Below are 20,375 nucleotides of genomic sequence, written 5' to 3' on the forward strand. Positions count from 1 at the left end.
TTCTGCCTTTTTGAAGGTCAAAAGGTCACTGCGCAAATCGAGCAGCAGTTTTCCCACGGTCTAGCTAGCTAGCTTTTGTTGTTGGCTAGTTTGCAGCAGCTGCAGCAGGTTTTATCAAAGTGGATGTTGCAAATTTGTTAGCTTCTCCCTTTTCAGGAATAAGGGAGAAGGTGAGTGGAACTGTGATTTTTATTGCAGCGCGCTTCCTGTTGTTTGCCATCTCTTTGGGGGGCAGGTAGCCAACTGGGTAGAGCATTGGGCCAGTAACCGAAAGGCTGCTAGATCAAATCCCCGAGCTGACAAGGTAAAACCTGTTTATATACACCCCCAGGAAAAATATGACACTTAAAAAAACAAAATCTCACAAGTGACTCCTTAAATATGGTCATTTTCATATATTCTTAGAATGTTTGGGAAAATTCTATAGCAATATAGAGCAGGAAAGCGCAGGAAAGGATTTTCTGTTTGTTTCATATATGCAAAGTAGTTAAAACATTGTCAGTTCCACTTTAAACTTTACTTTGTGTGCTAAATGTAAACTGTTTTTTTTGCAATGGGAAGTAATGGGTGTTCATTTCGATTGGGAAATGCTTAACGGTTGTGTTTTTGTATTCTTATAATTGGGACCTACAGGCTTATTATGTCCGAGTTTATGGACTGCTTATCCTTTAACATCTTGCTGTGTGTGACAGCTGCTTTTTATATAGATTTGTCAGATTTTCACTCTCAAAATCCCACTTTTTCTATAGAAGAAATATAAACATGTGATGGTGTAAGTCCACAACAATGCTTAAACCACATCAATCTAACTGGGTGGGCTGTCAGGGCATGGCTCCCCAGTGGGTGGGCTGTCAGGGCATGGCTCCCCAGTGGGTGGGCTGTCAGGGCATGGCTCCCCAGTGGGTGGGCTGTCAGGGCATGGCTCCCCAGTGGGTGGGCTGTCAGGGCATGGCTCCCCAGTGGGTGGGCCTCTGACCACCCAGGCCCACCCATGTTTACGCCACTGATGCGAACAGCACATGATGACAATTGTGCCTCACAAATTGAGTACTAACCAACACTTCAGACTAAACCTTTACAATATCTGGTTTGCATACCCATTGTTACCTTAGTTAGCATTTACTGGTATATATCATACATTTAAAAGTTTATGTAATTTCCAGAAAAGGCACCCGAGGGGAAATATTTGAGTGCTATTGACATCCCCTTTTGAAGATTAAAAGCAGGTGCTGTATACAAAACATTAAGAACACCTACTCTTTCAATGACATAGACTGACCAGGTGTATCCAGGGTAAAGCTATGATCCCTTATTGATGTCACTTGATAAATCCACTTTAGTCAGTGTAGATGAAGGGGTGGAGGCAGGTTAAAGAAGTATTTTTAAGCCTTGAAATAATTAAGACATGGATTGTGTATGTGTGACAAAAATGAAAGTGCCTTTAAATAGGGTATGGTAGTAGAGGCCAGGCAGTTTCTGTCAAGAACTGCAACACCACTGGGTTTTTCATGCTCAACAGTCTCCAGCCAACTTGACACAACTCTGGGAAGCATTGTCGTCAACATGCACCAGCATCTCTGTGGAATACTTTCGACACCTTCTAGAGTCCATGCCCCCGGGTGTTCCTAATATTATTTGATTTTTGATTTCACCTTTATTTTAACCAGGTAGGCTAGTTGAGAACAAGTTCTCATTTGCAAGCGCGGCCCACGCTTGGATTGCGTCCTACCTGACAGGTCGCTCCTACCAGGTGGCGTGGCGAGAATCTGTCTCCTCACCACGCGCTCTCACCACTGGTGTCCCCCAGGGCTCTGTTCTTGGCCCTCTCCTATTCTCGCTATACACCAAGTCACTTGGCTCTGTCATAACCTCACATGGTCTCTCTTATCATTGCTATGCAGACGACACACAATTAATCTTCTCCTTTCCCCCTTCTGATGACCAGGTGGCGAATCGCATCTCTGCATGTCTGGCAGACATATCAGTGTGGATGACGGATCACCACCTCAAGCTGAACCTCGGCAAGACGGAGCTGCTCTTCCTCCCGGGGAAGGACTGCCCGTTCCATGATCTCACCATCACGGTTGACAACTCCATTGTGTCCTCCTCCCAGAGCGCCAAGAACCTTGGCGTGATCCTGGACAACACCCTGTCGTTCTCAACCAACATCAAGGCGGTGGCCCGTTCCTGTAGGTTCATGCTCTACAACATCCGCAGAGTACGACCCTGCCTCACACAGGAAGCGGCGCAGGTCCTAATCCAGGCACTTGTCATCTCCCGTCTGGATTACTGCAACTCGCTGTTGGCTGGGCTCCCTGCCTGTGCCATTAAACCCCTTCAACTCATCCAGAACGCCGCAGCCCGTCTGGTGTTCAACCTTCCCAAGTTCTCTCACGTCACCCCGCTCCTCCGTTCTCTCCACTGGCTTCCAGTTGAAGCTCGCATCCGCTACAAGACCATGGTGCTTGCCTACGGAGCTGTGAGGGGAACGGCACCTCAGTACCTCCAGGCTCTGATCAGGCCCTACACCCAAACAAGGGCACTGCGTTCATCCACCTCTGGCCTGCTCGCCTCCCTACCACTGAGGAAGTACAGCTCCCGCTCAGCCCAGTCAAAACTGTTCGCTGCCCTGGCCCCCCAATGGTGGAACAAACTCCCTCACGACGCCAGGACAGCGGAGTCAATCACCACCTTCCGGAGACACCTGAAACCCCACCTCTTTAAGGAATACCTAGGATAGGATAAGTAATCCCTCTCACCCCCCCCCTAAGTTTTAGATGCACTATTGTTAAGTGACTGTCCCACTGGATGTCATAAGGTGAATGCACCAATTTGTAAGTCGCTCTGGATAAGAGCGTCTGCTAAATGACTTAAATGTAAATGTAATAAAGCAAAGCAGTTCGACACATACAACAACACAGAGTTACACGTGGAATAAACAAACATACAATCAATAATACAGTAGAAAAAGTCTATGTACAGCATGTGCAAATGAGGTAGGAAAAGGGCGGTAAGGCAACAAATAGTAAATAATAAATCATGTTTGGTATACTAAGTGTACTCAGAGATTCATTGAGCTGACAATTATTATTGGTCTGCTGTGTGGGTCGTCCAACTGAACTACATTTTGTGGATGCTCTTCTTGCAAAGCACAATTTTGCACTTGGCACCCAGTCCCTGTCCTTGTGCCACCACAAATCCTCAGCATTACGTTGCAATGAACAAACAGCATGTGCAATTTGATTCAGAGTAGAATATACCTACTGAGGGACTTGCCACACACATGACTCACATCTTGTTTCAGGATGAAAACACATTAAGTAAATAGATCAAAATTTTTTAAAGTTGGTCGCATACACATATTTAGCAGATGTTATTGTGGGTGTGGCAAAATGCTTGTGTTCCAAGCTCCGACAGTGCAGTAATATCTAACAATTCACAACAATACACACATTTCAAAGTAAAATAATGGAATTAAGAAATATATCAATATTAGGACGAGCAATGTCGGAGTTCGGAGTACAAATATATATAATATATGTGAGGGGATGTATAGACATTATGGACAGTATGTGGATAGAATATTTAGTATATCTGGAGAATACGTAGGGTAGAATAGTAGCTAAATACAGCAATATTTGAATAGGATGGCATTTACTAGAATACAGTATTTACATATGAAATGAGTAAAACTGTATGTAAAAATTAAAGTGACCCGTGTTCCATTATAAAACTGACCAGTGATGTCTATATACATAGGGCAGCAGCCTCTAAGGTGTAGGGTAGCCGGTTAGAGACAGTGATTTAACTTCAGGGCAGGGTCCTGGGTGGAGGCGAGCTAGTGATGGCTATTTAACAGTCTGATGGACATAAAAGCAGTTTTTAAGTCTCTCGGTCCCAGCTTTGATGCACCTGTACTGACCTCAACATCTGGATGATAGCGGGGTGAACAGGCCGTGGCTCGGGTGGTTGATGTCCTTGATGATTTTTTTTGGCCTTCCTATGACATCCGGTGCTTTAGGTGTCCTGGAGGGCAGGCAGTGTGCCACTGGTGAAGCGTTGAGCAGACCTCACCACAATCTGGAGAGCACAGTGGTTGCGGGCAGTGCAGTTGCCGTACCAGGCGGTGATACAGCCCAACACGATACTCTCAATGGTGCATCTGTAAAGGTGTGTGAGGGTCTTTGGGGACAAGCCAAATTTCTTCAGCCTCCTGAGGTTGAAGAGGCGCTGTTGCGCCTTCTTCACCACACTGTCTGTGTGGGTGGACCATTTCAGATTGTCAGTGATGTCTACGCAGAGGAACTTGAAGCTTTCCACCTTCTCCATTGCAGCCCTGTCGATGTGGATGGGGGCATACTCCCTCTGCTGTCTCCTGAAGTCCACGATCAGCTCCTTTGTTTTGTTGACGTTGAGGGAGAGGTTTTTTTCCTGGCACCACTCCACCAGGGCCCTCACCTCCCTGTGGGCTGTCTCGTCATTGTTGGTAATCAGGCCTACTACTGTTGTGTCGTCTGCAAACTTGATAATTGAGTTGGAGGCGTGCGTGGCCACACAGTCATGAGTGAACAGGGAGTACAGGAGGGGGCTGAGCATGCACCCTTGCGGGGCCCCTGTGTTGAGGATCAGCATAGTGGAGGGGATGTTTCCTATCTTCACCACCGTTAGGAAGTCCAGGACCCAGTTGCACAGGGCGGGGTTCAGACCCAGGGCCCTGAACTTAATGATGAGCTTGGAAGGTACTATGGTGTTGAAGGCTGAGCTGTAGTCAATGAACAGCATTCTTACATAGATATTCCTCTTGTCCAAATGGGATAGGGCAGTGGGCAGTGCGATGGCGATTGCATCGTCTGTGGATCTATTGGGGCAGTATGAAAATTTAAGTGGGAATAGGGGTCTGGTAAGTTGGAGGTGATATGAACCTTATCTAGCTTCTCACTTCATGATGACAGAAGTGAGTGCTACGGGGCGATTTAGTTCAGTTACCTTTGCTTTCTTGTGGGTACAGCAGACTGGGATAGGGAGAGATTGAATATGCCCTTAAACACTCCAGCCAGCTGGACTGCGCATGCTCTGAGGATGCGGCGAGGGATGCTGTCTGGGCCGGCAGCCTTGCGAGAGTTAACACTCTTAAATGTCTTACTCACGTCAGCCACGGAGAACGAGAGCCCACAATCCTTGGGAGCGGCCTCCGTCGGTGGCACCGTGTTATCCTCAAAGCGGGCGAAGAAGGTGTTTAGCTTGTCCAGTAGCAAGATGTCAGTGTCCGCGACGTGATAAGTTTTCACTTTGTAGTCACTGATTGTCTGGATCCCTGCCACATATGTCTCGTGTCTGAGCCGTTGAATTGCGACTCCACTTCTGTACTGACGTTTTGCCTGTTTGATTGCCTTATGGAGGGCATAATTGCACTGTTTGTATTCAACCATATTCCCAGTCACCTTGCCGTGGTTAAATGCAGTGGTTCACGCTTTTAGCTTTGTGCAAATACTGCCCATCTACCCATATTTTTGGTTGGAGTAGGTTTTAATAGTCACAGTGGGAACAATACTCCCTGATGAACTCAGTCAGATTATTGCATTGCCCCTGATATACACAGTGAATTGACTGCAAATGTATCTTTCAGCTCCCTAGATGTATTGTGCTCAAAGGTGAACAAGGTTCAGCTATATCACCAATGTGGTTTAGTTACTTTACAACCAGACTCAGAAGGTTAACTCTCTTACAGTGAAAGGTCTCATTGTAAAAAAAAATAGATCATTTTTTAAATAAAATGTTTCTGTCAGTCTTTCTGCAGAGGATGAACAGAAAAGGTCTGTGCTCCCACTCGGATACTGCTGTTTGTTTGACAGCATGGCACATAACACGATGACCTGTAGACATTAAAACCCACAGAAAAACGATAATGATTAGGTCCAAATAATTATAGGAAGTGTCAAGAGCATCAGGTTAGTGAATGTACATGTTATAGCAACATTATCTACACAACATATACTGTGGATTCACAAAAAGCATCATACCACCATAACTCTCATCATAGAACACACTGGAACGTAAGGTTGTATGTGGTATTGTGAGATGCGGATACTGAACTTCTCATTGACTACCTTCAATTTTAGCTGACTTTAAAACTATCACATCCAGACACTAAGTGGACATACAGTGCATTCAGAAAGTATTCAGGCCCTTTGACTTTTTCCACATTATGTTACCTTACGCCGTATTCCAAAATGTATTAAGTTGTTTTTTTCACCATCAATCAACACACAATACCCCATAATGTCAAAGCAAAAACAGTTTTTTTAGGAGATTTATCAAATAAAAAATATCACATTTACATAAGTATTCAGAACCCTTACTCAGTGCTTTGTTGAAGCATCTTTGGTAGTGATTACAGTCTTGATTCTGCTTGGGTTTGTGGCTGCAAGCTTGGCACACCTGTATCTGGGGAGTTTCTCCCATTCTTCTCTGCAGATCCTCTCAAGGTCTGTCAGGTTGAATGGGGAGCATCACTGCACAGCTATTTTCAGGTCTCTCCAGAGATGTTGGATTAGGTTCAAATCCGGGCTCTGGCTGGGCCACTCAAGGATATTCAGAGACTTGTTCCTAAGACACGCCTGCATTGTCTTGGCTGTGTGCTTAGGGTCGTTGTCTTGTTGAAAGGTAACCGTTGCCCCAGTCTGAGGTCCTGAGAGCTCTGGAACAGGTTTTCATCAAGGATCTCTCTGTACTTTGCTCTGGTCACCTTTCATTCGATCCTGAATTGTCTCCCAGTCCCTGCCGCTTAAAAACATCCCCACAGCATGATGCTGCCACCACCATACTTAACCGTAGGGATCGTACCAGGTTTCCTCCAGACGTGATGCTTGGCATTCAGGCCAAAGTGTTCAATCTTGGTTTCATCAGACCAGAGAGTCTTGTTTCTCATGGTCTGAGTCCTTTAGGTACCTTTTGGCAAACTGCAAGCGGGCGTTCATGTGCCTTTTACTGAGAATTGGCTTCCGTCTGGCCACTCTACCATAAAGGCCGTATTGGTGGAGTGCTGCAGAGATGGTTGTGATTCTGGAAGGTTCTCCCATCTTCACAGAGGAACTCTGGAGCTCTGTCAGATGGACAATCAGGTTCTTGGTCACCTCCCTGACCAAGGCCCTTCTTCCATGATTGCTCAGTTTGGCTGGCCAGTCAGCTCTAGGAAGAGTCTTGGTGGTTCTGATGGGGACCTTTAATGGTGCGCTGCAGAAATGTTTTGGGAGCCTTCCCCAGATCTGTGCCTTGACACAATCTTGTCTGGGAGCTCTACGGACAATTCCTTCAACCTCATGGCTTGGTTTTTGCTCTGACATGCACTGTCAACTGTGGGACCTTATATGGACAGGTTGTTATGCACGTGAGTGAGGACCCAAAAGCGGTTTAACAAATACAGAGTCCTTTAATGTCAAAACACAGGGAAGACATAGATCCTCTTCAGATAATGGCAAAATAGACAACCCGCAGAGAGGGCGACAAATGAATCATAAAGTCCTTCTGATATTTTCAGAAGAGTCCCCTTCTCAGCAGCAGAGGAGAATAGCTGGGTTAGCGGCGACAGACTGCTGGTCTCTCTGGGTAGGCGTGGGTCGTAGAGGACAGAGGTACCTGATCACACGTAGCATCAGATGAACAGGCAGATTCCGACAGGACGGGACAAGGAACGGGACAAGGGTGAAGCAAACGAGAAGATAGTTTGGTTCTGGCATGAGAAACTCAAACGAGAATCTGACAAAGACAGAAGCAGGAACAGAGAGAGAAATAGAGACCTAATCAGAGGGAAAAAGGGAACAGGTGGGAAAAGGGTGAACGAGGTAGTTAGAGAAGATGAGGAACAGCTGGGGGAAGGAGAGGAAGAGAAGGTAACCCAATACGACCAGCAGAGGGAGACGGAGTGAAGAGAAAGAACAGGAAAAAGACATAATATGACAATACATGCCTTTCCAAATCATGTCCATTCAATTGAATTTACCACATGTGGACTCCAATCAAGTTGTAGAAACATTGCAAGGATTATCAATGGAAACAGGATGCATCTGAACTAAATTTCAAGTTTCATAGCAAAGGGTCTGAATACTTATGTAAATAAGGTATTTCTGTTTTGAAATTTGGAAACATTTCTAAAAACCTGTTTTCACTGTGTCATTATGGGATATTGTATGTAGATTGATTAGCAAAAAATTGAATTGAATACATTTTGGAATAAGCCCGTAACATAACAAAATGTGGAAGAAGGCAATGGGTCTGAATAATTTCAGAATGCACTGTATACACACCTAGTTTCTTCTAACACCATGACAAATCACATTACAGGACCAATAGGTCCTGATGCAATCAAACCTTCAATAAAACACAAGCTCTTTCTGTCCAGGAGTTCTCACACTAAGGTCAGATGTCTTGCTTTACTGCTCTAAAGCTAAAAATAGTCAAATTAATAAGTACTCAATTGGATTTCTGACTTATGTTTTACACCCCTAATCCCACACCTGTCAGGGTTCACACATATGTATGGCGACACATCATGAACATGTCAGTTAGCTTAGCCATGGGGAGTGGTGAAGGGAGGAGGCATGGAGAGGCTCTTATATAAAAATGGCAACTGTGAACTGGCTACGCTACAGAATCAGGCAAACACGAGCCAAAAGCAGCATGCTGTGCTTGTAAAATAAGTCATTTTTCAGTATTGCTTCGGGGGTAGAAGAGAGAAGAACTGTATCAATGAAATACCGTCTGTAAACAGATCTGTTTGTCAAATGTCTTTCACTAAGAAATGCATAGGTCACATTTTGAAGAAATGGCCTATTAAAGTACTCTCTTGAATAAAATCAGTCTAATCTAATAAAGTGGAATGCTATAACTTGAATGAAAGAGGGCAACTGTTAATACATTTTGAGTCAGGACTCTGTTTTACTGGAGACTGTGCTTAGGTTTGTCCTTGGATTGAAGGGACCATGGAAATGGCCTCTGAGAAATCCATCTGTCTGATCTCACAAACTTGGTTTAGCAACATAACCGGTAGAGTGAAAACACATTGCTCAACTTCCGGATGTCTTCTCTCATCAGAAGTGACTTTCATTTGCACATTTAGAGATTCTGATTGTCACCAGGACAAACATAATAATCAAATCCAATAATCACAAAGTGCGATATTGTCATTGATGTCAATGTGAAGACATTGGTATTCTGTTCTCCTTCCTAAATGAATTAATAATTAAGTTGTGTTTACACTTGACTCTTACATGCGACTTCTGCAATCACGATACAAAGATCGCATTGAAAAGTTTCTTTCTGGTCTGATTGTGTTCAGATCTGGCTGACCAATTCAGGAGGTGGTCAGGGATGCATTGTGTGTGAGAGTATTTCTCCTCAGTCTGGACTCAATCAGGCTACCGAAAGTACATACAATGGGCAATGTCATCAGTACTCTAGAAAACTTGTGTTTTGGGACCGACATGCAACTTTTCATTAAAACGTTGGAGGAAATACGTTCCTAAGCATGTGAGGAATGTGTTTGCTGGCCTCATAAATGCTAGCCAGCTAGCTAATATTTTGAAAAACTATTATTTGTTTGGCTAGAGTTATGCTAACCAGTTTTCGATCCCTTTAGCATTGCTTGCTAGCTTGATGGCTAGCTACAGAGGTTAGCTGGCTAGTTAGCTACTGCGCTCGTTGTTGTGTTATCATATTTAGCCTATTCCACCGTTTGTAGAATGCATACTGGCATTTGAATATAGCGAGGAAAAGGGAATCAGGACACACTGTGGATATGGTAGACTCGTGACACGTTCGTCATTCCCATGATCAGAACTTGGATACTAAAGCTGCATGAACTGTCAAATCTAGACATGGCCTTAAACACCTAAGAGCAGTCTATTTTATTTAATCTTGCAACAATCAAGAGAATTGGAAGTTTTGACCCCAGGTTCAGGGCTGTGCAGTGATGTTATTGGGTTATTACTCAATAAGCACACTGAGCCTAAAGGACTGTCATCTTTCATCCAAACACAAATTATTCTAGCTGCTGCTTCGCTGTCAACCTCAGCAGACTTCAAAGTAAACATGCTATAGCTAAAATGAATGTAATTACCACATCACTACACACATATCATGAGTTGGTAAACAACTGATACTATCATGATGCTACAAATGTACTTATGCATATTTTGAAACGGATAATGCAAAGTCTGAATAATGTCTACGACAGTGACTCCAAAAAATAATAATTTGGCATGCACTATATTGGATTTTCAGTGCTTTAGATGGGACTCTATGAAGTTATTAGATTGAGTTATTAGAAGTCCTAGCTCATTTCATTGTATTGTCTTTAAATTATTTATCCTCCTCTGTCTAGCTGTGGTAATCATTGCTTTTACCCACCTCTCTTATTGTGTTGGAATGGTTCTCTTCCCATGATCTAGTCTGTGCCTCCTTCGTTATGAAGACTATTGAATTCATGTCGGTAAAGCCTGGGTTAATGCACTCATCATGAAACACTCCACTCAATGAAACACGAAGACCTTTGAAAAGCACGACCAAAACAAAGTACCTTTAAAAACACAGACAGTTACGTAAGCACTTGGCCATGTTTGGAACCTTACTAAAGTAGGCTGTACTTTCGAGAGCACCCAAGCTGGACTGGACAGTGGAGCTAGTACAAGGCCATTTCTACATAATGACTTCAGAACTTGAAGCACTGGGTGCAAAGTGAAGTGAATGGAAGCAGGTGACTCACTGCTCATTGGATTCGACAGGATTCTTAGACTACTCCACTGTCCAATCTTATCTCAACTACCGTCCATTCTCTCCCTTGCCTAAAATACAAGCAAACCGATCTGTAATGATGCGTAACTTCAAACTTTAAAAATAGGGATATAGAGTGGTTATGTTGATTTTTGTCTCCTCCTATACTGTGGTCATTCCATGTTTCATGAGCTAAAATAAAAAGATCCCAGAAATGTTCCATATATGCACAAAAAACGTTATTTAAGGTTATTTCTCTCAAATTGCCTGATCATTACACAGGTGCAACTTGTGCTGGGGACAATAAAAGACCACTTTAAAATGTGCAGTTTTGTCACACAACACAATTCTACAGATGTCTCATGTTTTGAGGGAGCGTGCAATTGGCATGCTGCTGGCAGGAATGTCCACCAGAGCTGTTGCCAGAGAGTTGAATGTTAATTTCCCAAACATAAACCATCTCCAACATAATTTTAGAGAATTTGGCAGGATGTCCAACTGGTCTCACAACCACAGACCGTGTGTATAGTGTCAAGGGGAAACGGTTTGCTGATGTCAACGTTGTGAACAGAGGGCCCTATTGTGGCGGTGGGTTATGGTATGGGCAGGAATAAGCTACGAACAACGAACACAATTGCATTTTATCGATGGCGATTTGAATGCACAGATATAACGTGACGAGATCCTGAGGCCCAATGTTGTGCATTCATCTGTCGTCATCACCTCATGTTTCAGCATGATAATGTGTCGCAAGGATCTGTACACAATTCCTGGAGGCTGAAAATGTCCCAGTTCTTCCATGGTCTACATACTCACTAGACATGTCACCCACTGAGCATGTTTGGGATGCTCTGGATCAACGTGTACGACAGCGCATTCCAGTTCCCAACAATATCCAGCAACTTCACACAGATATTGAAGAGGAGTAGGACAACATTCCACAGGACACAATCAACAACCTCCTCAACTCTATGCGAAGGAGATGTGTTGTGTTGTATGAGGCAAATGGTGGTCACACTGACACAGACTGGTTTTCTGATACACTAGACACTGACTGGTTTTCTGATCCACACCCAAATTTTTTTTTAAGGTATCTGTGACCAACAGATGCACATCTCTATTCCCAGTCATATGAAATCCATAGATTAGGGCCTACTGTGTTTATTTCAATAGACTAATTTTCTTAAATGAACTGTAACTCAGTAAAATCTTTGAAATTGTTGGGTTTATATTTTGGTTCAGTTCATGATCAGGTCATGTGCAGCTGCAATCCAAATTGATGATTACTTGTGTGCAGCCAGCTGTGGGCACACATCCTTAATTTATGTTGTGTTGCAATCACAACCACAAGTCTCACAAAATATCCTATTTACAATTTGTAGTAAATATTGACAGTATAATAAATGTTCCTGACTGATATCGATGCTGTTTTCTAAACGAGAAGATGGTTTTTAGGGGCAATTTCTGTTTAACATACCGTTTACACTTCATGTGAGGTATTAGTTGAGTTTAGTGTGGGCGGACTGTACCTCCGACTACACTTAATTGATACTTGTTATTAAAATGTCCATTCTTTAATGATTTCCTTGTACCTATGTTTGTCCTGTGTAACTGCGAGATTTTATTTAGGTGCGGTACATTCTTCTGGGCTCATCGCGCTATGACACATATGACAGGGATCTAAACTAAAGCTTGTGAGATGACGTCCATGAAGGGAATGGGAGTCAACAATGCCAAATGGGAGGGTAGGGTAGCCAACAATTTGTCAGATCCATTGAGGTATAGCCCAGATGTTTATATTGCGCTTGCCGCCAATACGTCATCAGGCGCAGTTATTTACTGGATGCATCGCATGACATGTAGTTTGTCCAATCCAAAAATGTCCCAACATTCCCCGGCATAGACTTACAATTGCAAACCTCATACAATGTTATTAGAATGTTTAGTGGCTGTCAACCAAAAGCATTACACGAATCCCTCTGGCAACACATCAAGTCCTGAAACCTCACCGAAGTCATACAGCCAGGGCTATTCAATTTTGATTGTAAACTAAGAAATTAAATATGAATCCATGAAAAACGTGCCTGGACTCATCCTTGTAGCCGACTGTCGACGCAACGCAAAAGTTGTCTGTTTAGACTCTCCATTACAAAAACGTATATATCCTATGCTTTCAAATGGGGAAAAATGCACAAAGCTAAAAATATGTTATGACTTCCGAAAACAGCTGTGAAATTGGCAGTCGATAGAGCTACAAGTACAACATTCGAACAGGTTATTTGCCTTCCCATTCATTCTAACTGAAAATACAGTTTTGAAAGAAACAATTATAATACAATTTTACCTAAAGATAATGTCTGTCTCTCCATTTTTCCTTCGATTCCTTAAAAAACAAAGTGTTCTTTGGTAACGTTCATGTTCATCGAATAATTTCCTTGTTGTGATTGAGAGGAGGTGGAAAGACAGAGCCGGGCGGATATACTGTATGAGAGATTGACTGTCTGCTGAGTTTCACGGAGTCATTCAGGTTTGTTCACCACAAGGGGACCGCGAGAGTCAGTGTATTTGGCAATTTAAGAATATGAATAATTTACTGCCAACACATTGTTCATATAACCAAAGGTAATAGGCATACAATAGTGCCCATGGACAAGTTATTAATTATTGTATTTAAACATGATTTGTAATTCAATATAATTCACTTTTTGTAATTGTCCTGTGTGCATTAGACCTTCCCTATGTAGCCTATAGAAAATGCAGGTAAAAACATAAGCTTCCCACTGGGCACAGACGTCAGTTCAACGTCTAGTTTTGATTTACATTTGGTTGCATTAACAATTAACGTGAATTCAAAGTGAAATCATAAAAAAATGTCACCATGTCATTGTATTTAGGTAAAAATAGAAATAAAACTATTAAATGCCCTTATGGCGATGGCTTTTTGCATTTCCAATCAGTGTTCCATGTTGATTCAACGTCATCATATAGATTTTTTTTTTTGTTGGTTGAAATGACGTGACCAACTGTGATTCAAACTGTTTTTGCCCAGTTGTTTCTGGTTTTAAAAGGAGCTCATAATTCTTAGTCATTAGCTAATATGTTCAATTCATGACTCCCCTGTGAGCAATCTCTCTCACGTTTTAAACAATTTCTTATATTTTCTCAGTCTGCACTCCAATGCCATAGGGACCAAATAGTGAAATTAACACATGCCACATAATACCAAACATTTAGCAGTAGGCTATACTGGTATGGAAAGACGTTTTAACATATATTCATTGAATTTGGTAAATAAATAATTGTATTTTGTATATCAATTATAGAAACATGTATATCAATCATTTGAATTGCTGATATACATTTTTATTATCGATATCAATATTTAGAATTTTGATATGATCATTTAATTTTTGATATAAAAAAATGTATGATAATGACCTTCATGGGGACGGGATTGCATTTGCATGCTCCTTCATACAGTTACTAGCGAAAGTTCAAACACCCTTTTAATTACAGTCTTCGCATTTTGCTGTCTTAAAATTATTTAAAAAAGGAACAAAATAAGTTTTTTTCCTATAGATCTACACAACTTCCTCCTCTTTTTTAAAAAGAAAGAAAAATTATAGAAATGTGTTTAAATTAATAAGAAATGTAAATGTATTCATTGCTTATGTCTTCACACCCCAGAGTTAATACTTGGTGGAAGCACCTCTGGCAGCCATTACAGCTGTAAATCATTTTGAATAAGAATATATTAACCTTGCACAACTCTTAGGGCAACATATCCATTGTTTTGTCAAAATTACTCAAGCTCAATAATTTTGTTTGGGAGTCATTGATGGACTACAGGATTCAATGCTTGTCACTGATTTTCAAGCAGATTTAGGTCAGGACTGAGACTATTAGACCATTCAGGAACACTCAAAAGCTCTTGGAAAGCCACTTTGGCTTTACAATTTGTGTAATTGTTCCATTGAAAAATAAAACTATTGCAGAGCTAGGTTTTCAGAATACTTTTAACTTGACCTTTGCTCCTTTCATATTTAGTTTGATCCTATAACATTTTCCCCAGTCCCTGCCGGTAACAGTCATATCTATAACATGAGGCTGCCACCACAATACTCATCTTATTCAAAATTCACACCTGTAATGGCTGCCAATGCTGCTTCCACCTAGTTCCCCTATCCTCCTCATGTTGTATACAAATGACTGCATCGGCAGGCACCCCAACAACTACGTGATTAGGTTCTCGGACAACATCGCTGTCCTCTGGCTCTTAAACAAAGGCTCTGACACTAACAGTTACAAGGCAGAGATTGAAGGATTCGTCAGATGGTGTGATGAACTGTATAAACTGTATAAACATTAACATTTACCCCTGTCAATAAAACTGCTTAACATCAGGGCAGACATAGCGACGGCAATAATGGACTGGAGCCTGGCCTGTGGGGGTTCATCATGTGGAACTGCCACCTAGTCACAGCCTTGCCTGAAATGTTTACATTTTAGGAGACACTTTTATCTAGAGAGACTTACAGGAGCAATTAGGGTTAAGTGCCTTGCTCAAGGCCTTGCTCAAGTGTCCCGTTGGAAGGTGAACCTTCGACTCAGTCTGAGGTCCTAAGTGCTCTGGAGCAGGTTTTCATCAAAGATCTCTCTGTACTTTTCTCCGTTCATCTTTCCCTCGATCCTGACTAGTCTCCCAGTCTCTGGTGCTGATGCTGCCACCACCATGCTTCACAGTAGGGATGGTGCCAGGTTTCCTCCAGACGTGACGCTTGGCATTCAGGCCAAAGAGTTCAATCTTGGTTTCATCAGACCAGAGAATCTTTTTTCTCATGGTCTGAGAGTCCTTTAATTGCCTTTTGGCAAACTCCAAGCGGACTATCATGTGTCTTTTACTGAGGTGGTGCTTCCGTCTGACCACTCTACCATAAAGACCTAATTGGTGAAGTGCTGCAGAGATGGTTCTCTGTCTGGAAGGTTCTCCCATCTCCACATCGGGTTCTTGGTCACCTCCCTGACCAAGGCCCTTCCCCGATTGCTCAGTTTGGCCAGGTGGCCAGCTCTAGGAGGAGTCTTGCAGGTTCCAAACTTCTTACATTTAAGAATGATGGAGGCCACTGTGTTCTTGGGGTCCTTCAATGCTGCAGAAATGTTTTGGGAGTCTTCCCCAGATCTGTGCCTCGACACAATCCTGTCTCGGAGCTCTAAGTACAATTCATTCAATTGTGCCTCGACACAATCCTGTCTCGGGGCTCTACGTACAATTCATTCAACCTCATTGCTTGGTTTTTGCTCTGACATGCACTGTCAACTATGGGACCTTATATGGACAGGTGTGTGCTTTTCATGTCCAATCAATTGAATTTACCACAGGTGGACTCCAATGAAGTTGTAGAAACTTCAAGGATGATCAATGTAAAAAGGATGCACCTGAGTTCAATTCCAAGTCTCATAGCTAAATACTTATGTAAATAAGGTATCTGTCAACTGTGGGACCTTATATAGACAGGTGTCTATATAAGGACTTGGCCACTCAGGAAAATGTTTGGTAAGCAACTCCAGTGTAGATTTGGCCTTGTTTAAGTCCATTGTCCTGCTGAAAGGTGAATTCATCTCCCAGAGTATGGTGGAAAGCAGACTGAACCAGGTTTTCATCTAGAATTTTGCCTGTGCTTAGCTCCATTCCGTTTCCTTTTTATCCTGAAAAACTCCCCAGTCCTTAACAATTACAAGCATACCCATGACATGATGCAGCCACCACTATGCTTGAAGATATGGAGAGTGTTACTCAGTAATGTGTTGCATTGGATTTGCCCCAAACATAACATTTTGTATTCAGGACATTTACTGAATTGCTTTGTCACATTTTTTGCAGTATTACTTTAGTGCCTTGTTGTAAACAGGATGCATGTTTTGGAATATTTGTAATCTGTACAGGCTTCCTTCTTTTCCCTCTGTCAATTAGGTTAGTATTATGGAGTAACTACAATGTTTTTATCCATCCTCAGTTTTCTCCTATCGCAGCCATTAAACTCTGTAAAAGTTTTAAAGTCACCATTGGCATCATGGTGAAACCCCTGAGCGGTTTCCTTCCTCTCTGGCAAAAGAGTTGGTAACAATGCCTGTATCTTTGTTGTGACTGGGTGTATTTATACACCATCCAAAGTGTAATTAATAACTTCCCCATGCTCAAAGGGATATTCAATGTCTGTTTATTTTTAAAAAATCATCTACCAATAGGAGCCCTGCTTTGTGAGGCATTGGAAAACCTCCCTGGTCTTTGTGGTTGAATACAATTTTCTTTCTGAGGTCTTGCTGATTTCTTTTGATTTTCCCATGATGTCAAGCAAAGAGGCACTGGGTTTGAAGGTAGGCCTTGAATTACATCCACAGGTACACCTCCAATTGTCTCAAATGATGTCAATTAGCGTATCAGAAGCTTCTAAAGCCATGACATCATTTTCTGGAATTTTCCAAGCTGTTTAATGACACAGTCAACTTAGTGTATGTAAACTTCTGACCCACTGGAATTGTGACACAGTGAATTATAAGTGAAATAATCTGTCTGTAAACAATTGTTGGAACAATTACTTGTGTCATGCACAAAGTAGATGTCCCAACCGACTTGTCAAAACTATAGTTTGTTTACAAGAAATTTGTGGTGGTTGAAAAACGAGTTTCAATGACTCCAACCTAAGCGTATGTAAACTTCCGACTTCAACTGTACATATCAGTCATTGCATGCACTAATTTCAATCTGATTTGGTTCTTTTTAAATGACATTGGTCTAGACTCACCCAACAATATGTTAACATTCAATCAGGAGATTAAGAGTTGAATCCCTTGGAGAGTTGCGCTCAGCTCTCTCTCTTTCTTTTCCCTGTATCAACACACAGTTTAGTTTTTCAAGACCAATTAATCCGGGTCACGGCACCAAGTGTTAGCAGTTGATGTTACTCTTAAATAACACAGACCCCAGGGCAAATAAGGGGGAGGTAAATAGGTGTATTCAAAGAGGACAAATCATGGATGTAATGCTGAAAGGTAGATGGTCCATCTCCCCTGTCTTCAGTGATTCTCTCCTCGGTGATTCTCTCCACAGAACAAAGAACAGGATGTAGTTTTATAACCCAACCCTAGCCTGTGGTTGACCAATTACTTCCGACTTCAACTGTAGCTATGAGTCCCGGACTGAACACCTGCAGTGGACTGAACACCTGCAGTGGACTGAACACCTGAAGTTGACTGAACACCTGCAGTGGACTGAACATCTGCAGTGGACTGAACACCTGCAGTGGACTGAACACCTGCACTGACTCTCCGGACCTTAGCGCACATGCACTCACTCACTCGCACACCCACACAGACATTCACTCATCCACACACACACACACATCACAACTGCTGCTACCAGACTCTTATTATTATTGCTAAATACTGCAATTTTTTTTGCTGATCTGGCATAAGGTTCTACCTATACAACATGAATCATTTCCTTGTTGGAAGAAAGGAAAGGTGGGTGGGATGATGGATGTTCGAGGAGACCATCCAGCAGAGGGTACTAAAACTCTTTCTTTAAAATTGGCGAGCTATTATAGTTGGACATTTTTCAAATGAAATCTTAGTATATACAAAGATGATCTAAATATAGATAATATTTAGCCTTTTCCTCTCTGATATATGTCAGTACCTAACCACTGTATCTAACCATTCTGCCGTTTGTGTGTCTGTTCTAAATGTGTGCTGTTTCCCTTATTTTCTCAGAGTGACCGGAGATTGGAGATTGCAGAGGCACAGCCTTGTAGATATGTCTCCGGGCCAGAGCCCTCATCTATGTACTTAGTTTGAGGAGTTAGCAAGGTAACTTTGGTTGGCTCTGAGATAGTGGCATTGGCGGAAATCTTTTGATGGCAGGGCCAGCTAAAATGTAGGTGGGCCAAAATTGTTCTATCTGTGATACTACTCTAGAAATGAGAAAATTCATAACACTCTGCGCTTGGGATTCTTGACCAATCATGTTCACATTGTCATGCTGCATCACACAGTTGGTATGGTGGCTGTTTGCAATATCACACACACATCAAACCACACCCCCAAAACAGCTCTCAGTCATTGCTTCTTTGCATTTCTTAATGAGCAAGCTATAAAGCCAGTCCAAATCAGTGAGTTCTTTAAAGTAGTCAACTGGGTGGGGATTTCTATAAGTTGGGGGCGATCAGCCAATAATCAGAGCATTGTCTTCTTCTTCAAGCATTTCACTGAACTTGAGCATGTGACAAATAAAACTTGAAATAGGGTGCTATGGTTTGTAAATGGCTATAAGCTATATCACCACTGTCTTGTGGCTACAATAAATTAATGACACACAATATTTGGTTCAGGATTCCAGCACTGCAGGTGGTATAGAGGTCCTGGATGGTATGAAGCTCAGCCCAGTACATACGCACTATATTCTGTAGCGCCTTGTAGTTGGATGCCAAGCAGTTCCATACCAAACGGGGATGCAGCCAGTCAAGATGCTTTTGATGGTGCAGCTGAATAACGTTTTTAGGATCTGATGGCCCATGCCAAATCTTTTCAGCCTCCAAGGTTGGCAGGGCGTCCAACCGGCCTCACAAGCGCAGACCACGTGTAACCACGCCAGCCCAGGGCTTCCACATCCGGGACAGCTGAGGAAACGAAGGAGTATTTCTGTCTGTAATAAAGCCCATTTATGGGGAAACATTTGTTCTGATTTGCTAGGCCTCCTCCCTAGTGGGTGGGAATGGCTCACCAAATGGGTGGGTCTATGCCGTTCCATGTTCACAGGCCCACCTATGGCTGCGCCCCTTCCCAGTCATGTGAAATCCATAGATTAGGGCCTTCATTAGGACCTAATGAATTCATTTTAATTGACTGATTTCCTGATATGAATTGTAACTCAGTAAAATGTTAGAAGTTGTTGTGTTTACATTTTTGCTAAGTATAAATTAAACCACTGATGGAAGTGATCACCTCCTGCACTGTAATTGTTCTCCACCGCCTAGCTCATGCAGCAGCACTGCTCAATGAACAAAGGAATGTTTGTTGAGGGAAAGAGGGTCCAAGCACCGAGAGTTATGCTAATTATCACCATCTACATGGGAGCTGTGAATTGCAGGTTATTATCATGTGTTCAGGTAGAAGCCATTAGCCTAGCCATTAACCCAAACAAAGTAAACCATGTTGCAAAGTTGATGCCGCATTTATGTCATGTAGGAGTGATTGGAGGAATTGCTTGTCTACATCGGACGAAAGACTTGGAGTGTTCACATGCTCGGGGCTCGGAAGAAATGCAAGAATCATTCTCACCATTAACAGCCGAAATCGCAGCATTGTTTTTTGCCCTTTACAGTGATGCGTGACGCCAGAGTTCCGCATGTGGGAAAGATCGGGGTCCAGAGATCATACCCGAGTTTCCTAGTTGTATTTACGAGTTGGAGGGGCATTCACATGCATTTTTCCCAATAGGAAGGTCATACTTGATGTGAACATGGTCTGAACTTGGACGATGCCTGTGCATTTTGTATACTTATGTGGATGAGTCAACTTATTTGAATTACATTTTCATATGATTTAATACA

The 20,375-nt window shown here is 42.4% G+C and overlaps 1 protein-coding gene across 1 annotated transcript in view; it reads left to right on the top strand.

Moving 5' to 3' along the window:
* Positions 1-828: 828 nt before the first annotated feature.
* LOC124038656 (centrosome-associated protein 350-like) overlaps positions 829-20,375 on the top strand; it is a 61,871-nt gene continuing 42,324 nt past the window's right edge. Inside the window, exon 1 of the mRNA XM_046354760.1 lies at positions 829-963. Coding sequence (XP_046210716.1) covers positions 829-963 — 135 coding nt within the window. The remainder of the gene's footprint in view (positions 964-20,375) is intronic.

The sequence above is a fragment of the Oncorhynchus gorbuscha genome, linkage group LG06 (assembly GCF_021184085.1).
Source record: "Oncorhynchus gorbuscha isolate QuinsamMale2020 ecotype Even-year linkage group LG06, OgorEven_v1.0, whole genome shotgun sequence".
NCBI lineage: Eukaryota > Metazoa > Chordata > Actinopteri > Salmoniformes > Salmonidae > Oncorhynchus > Oncorhynchus gorbuscha.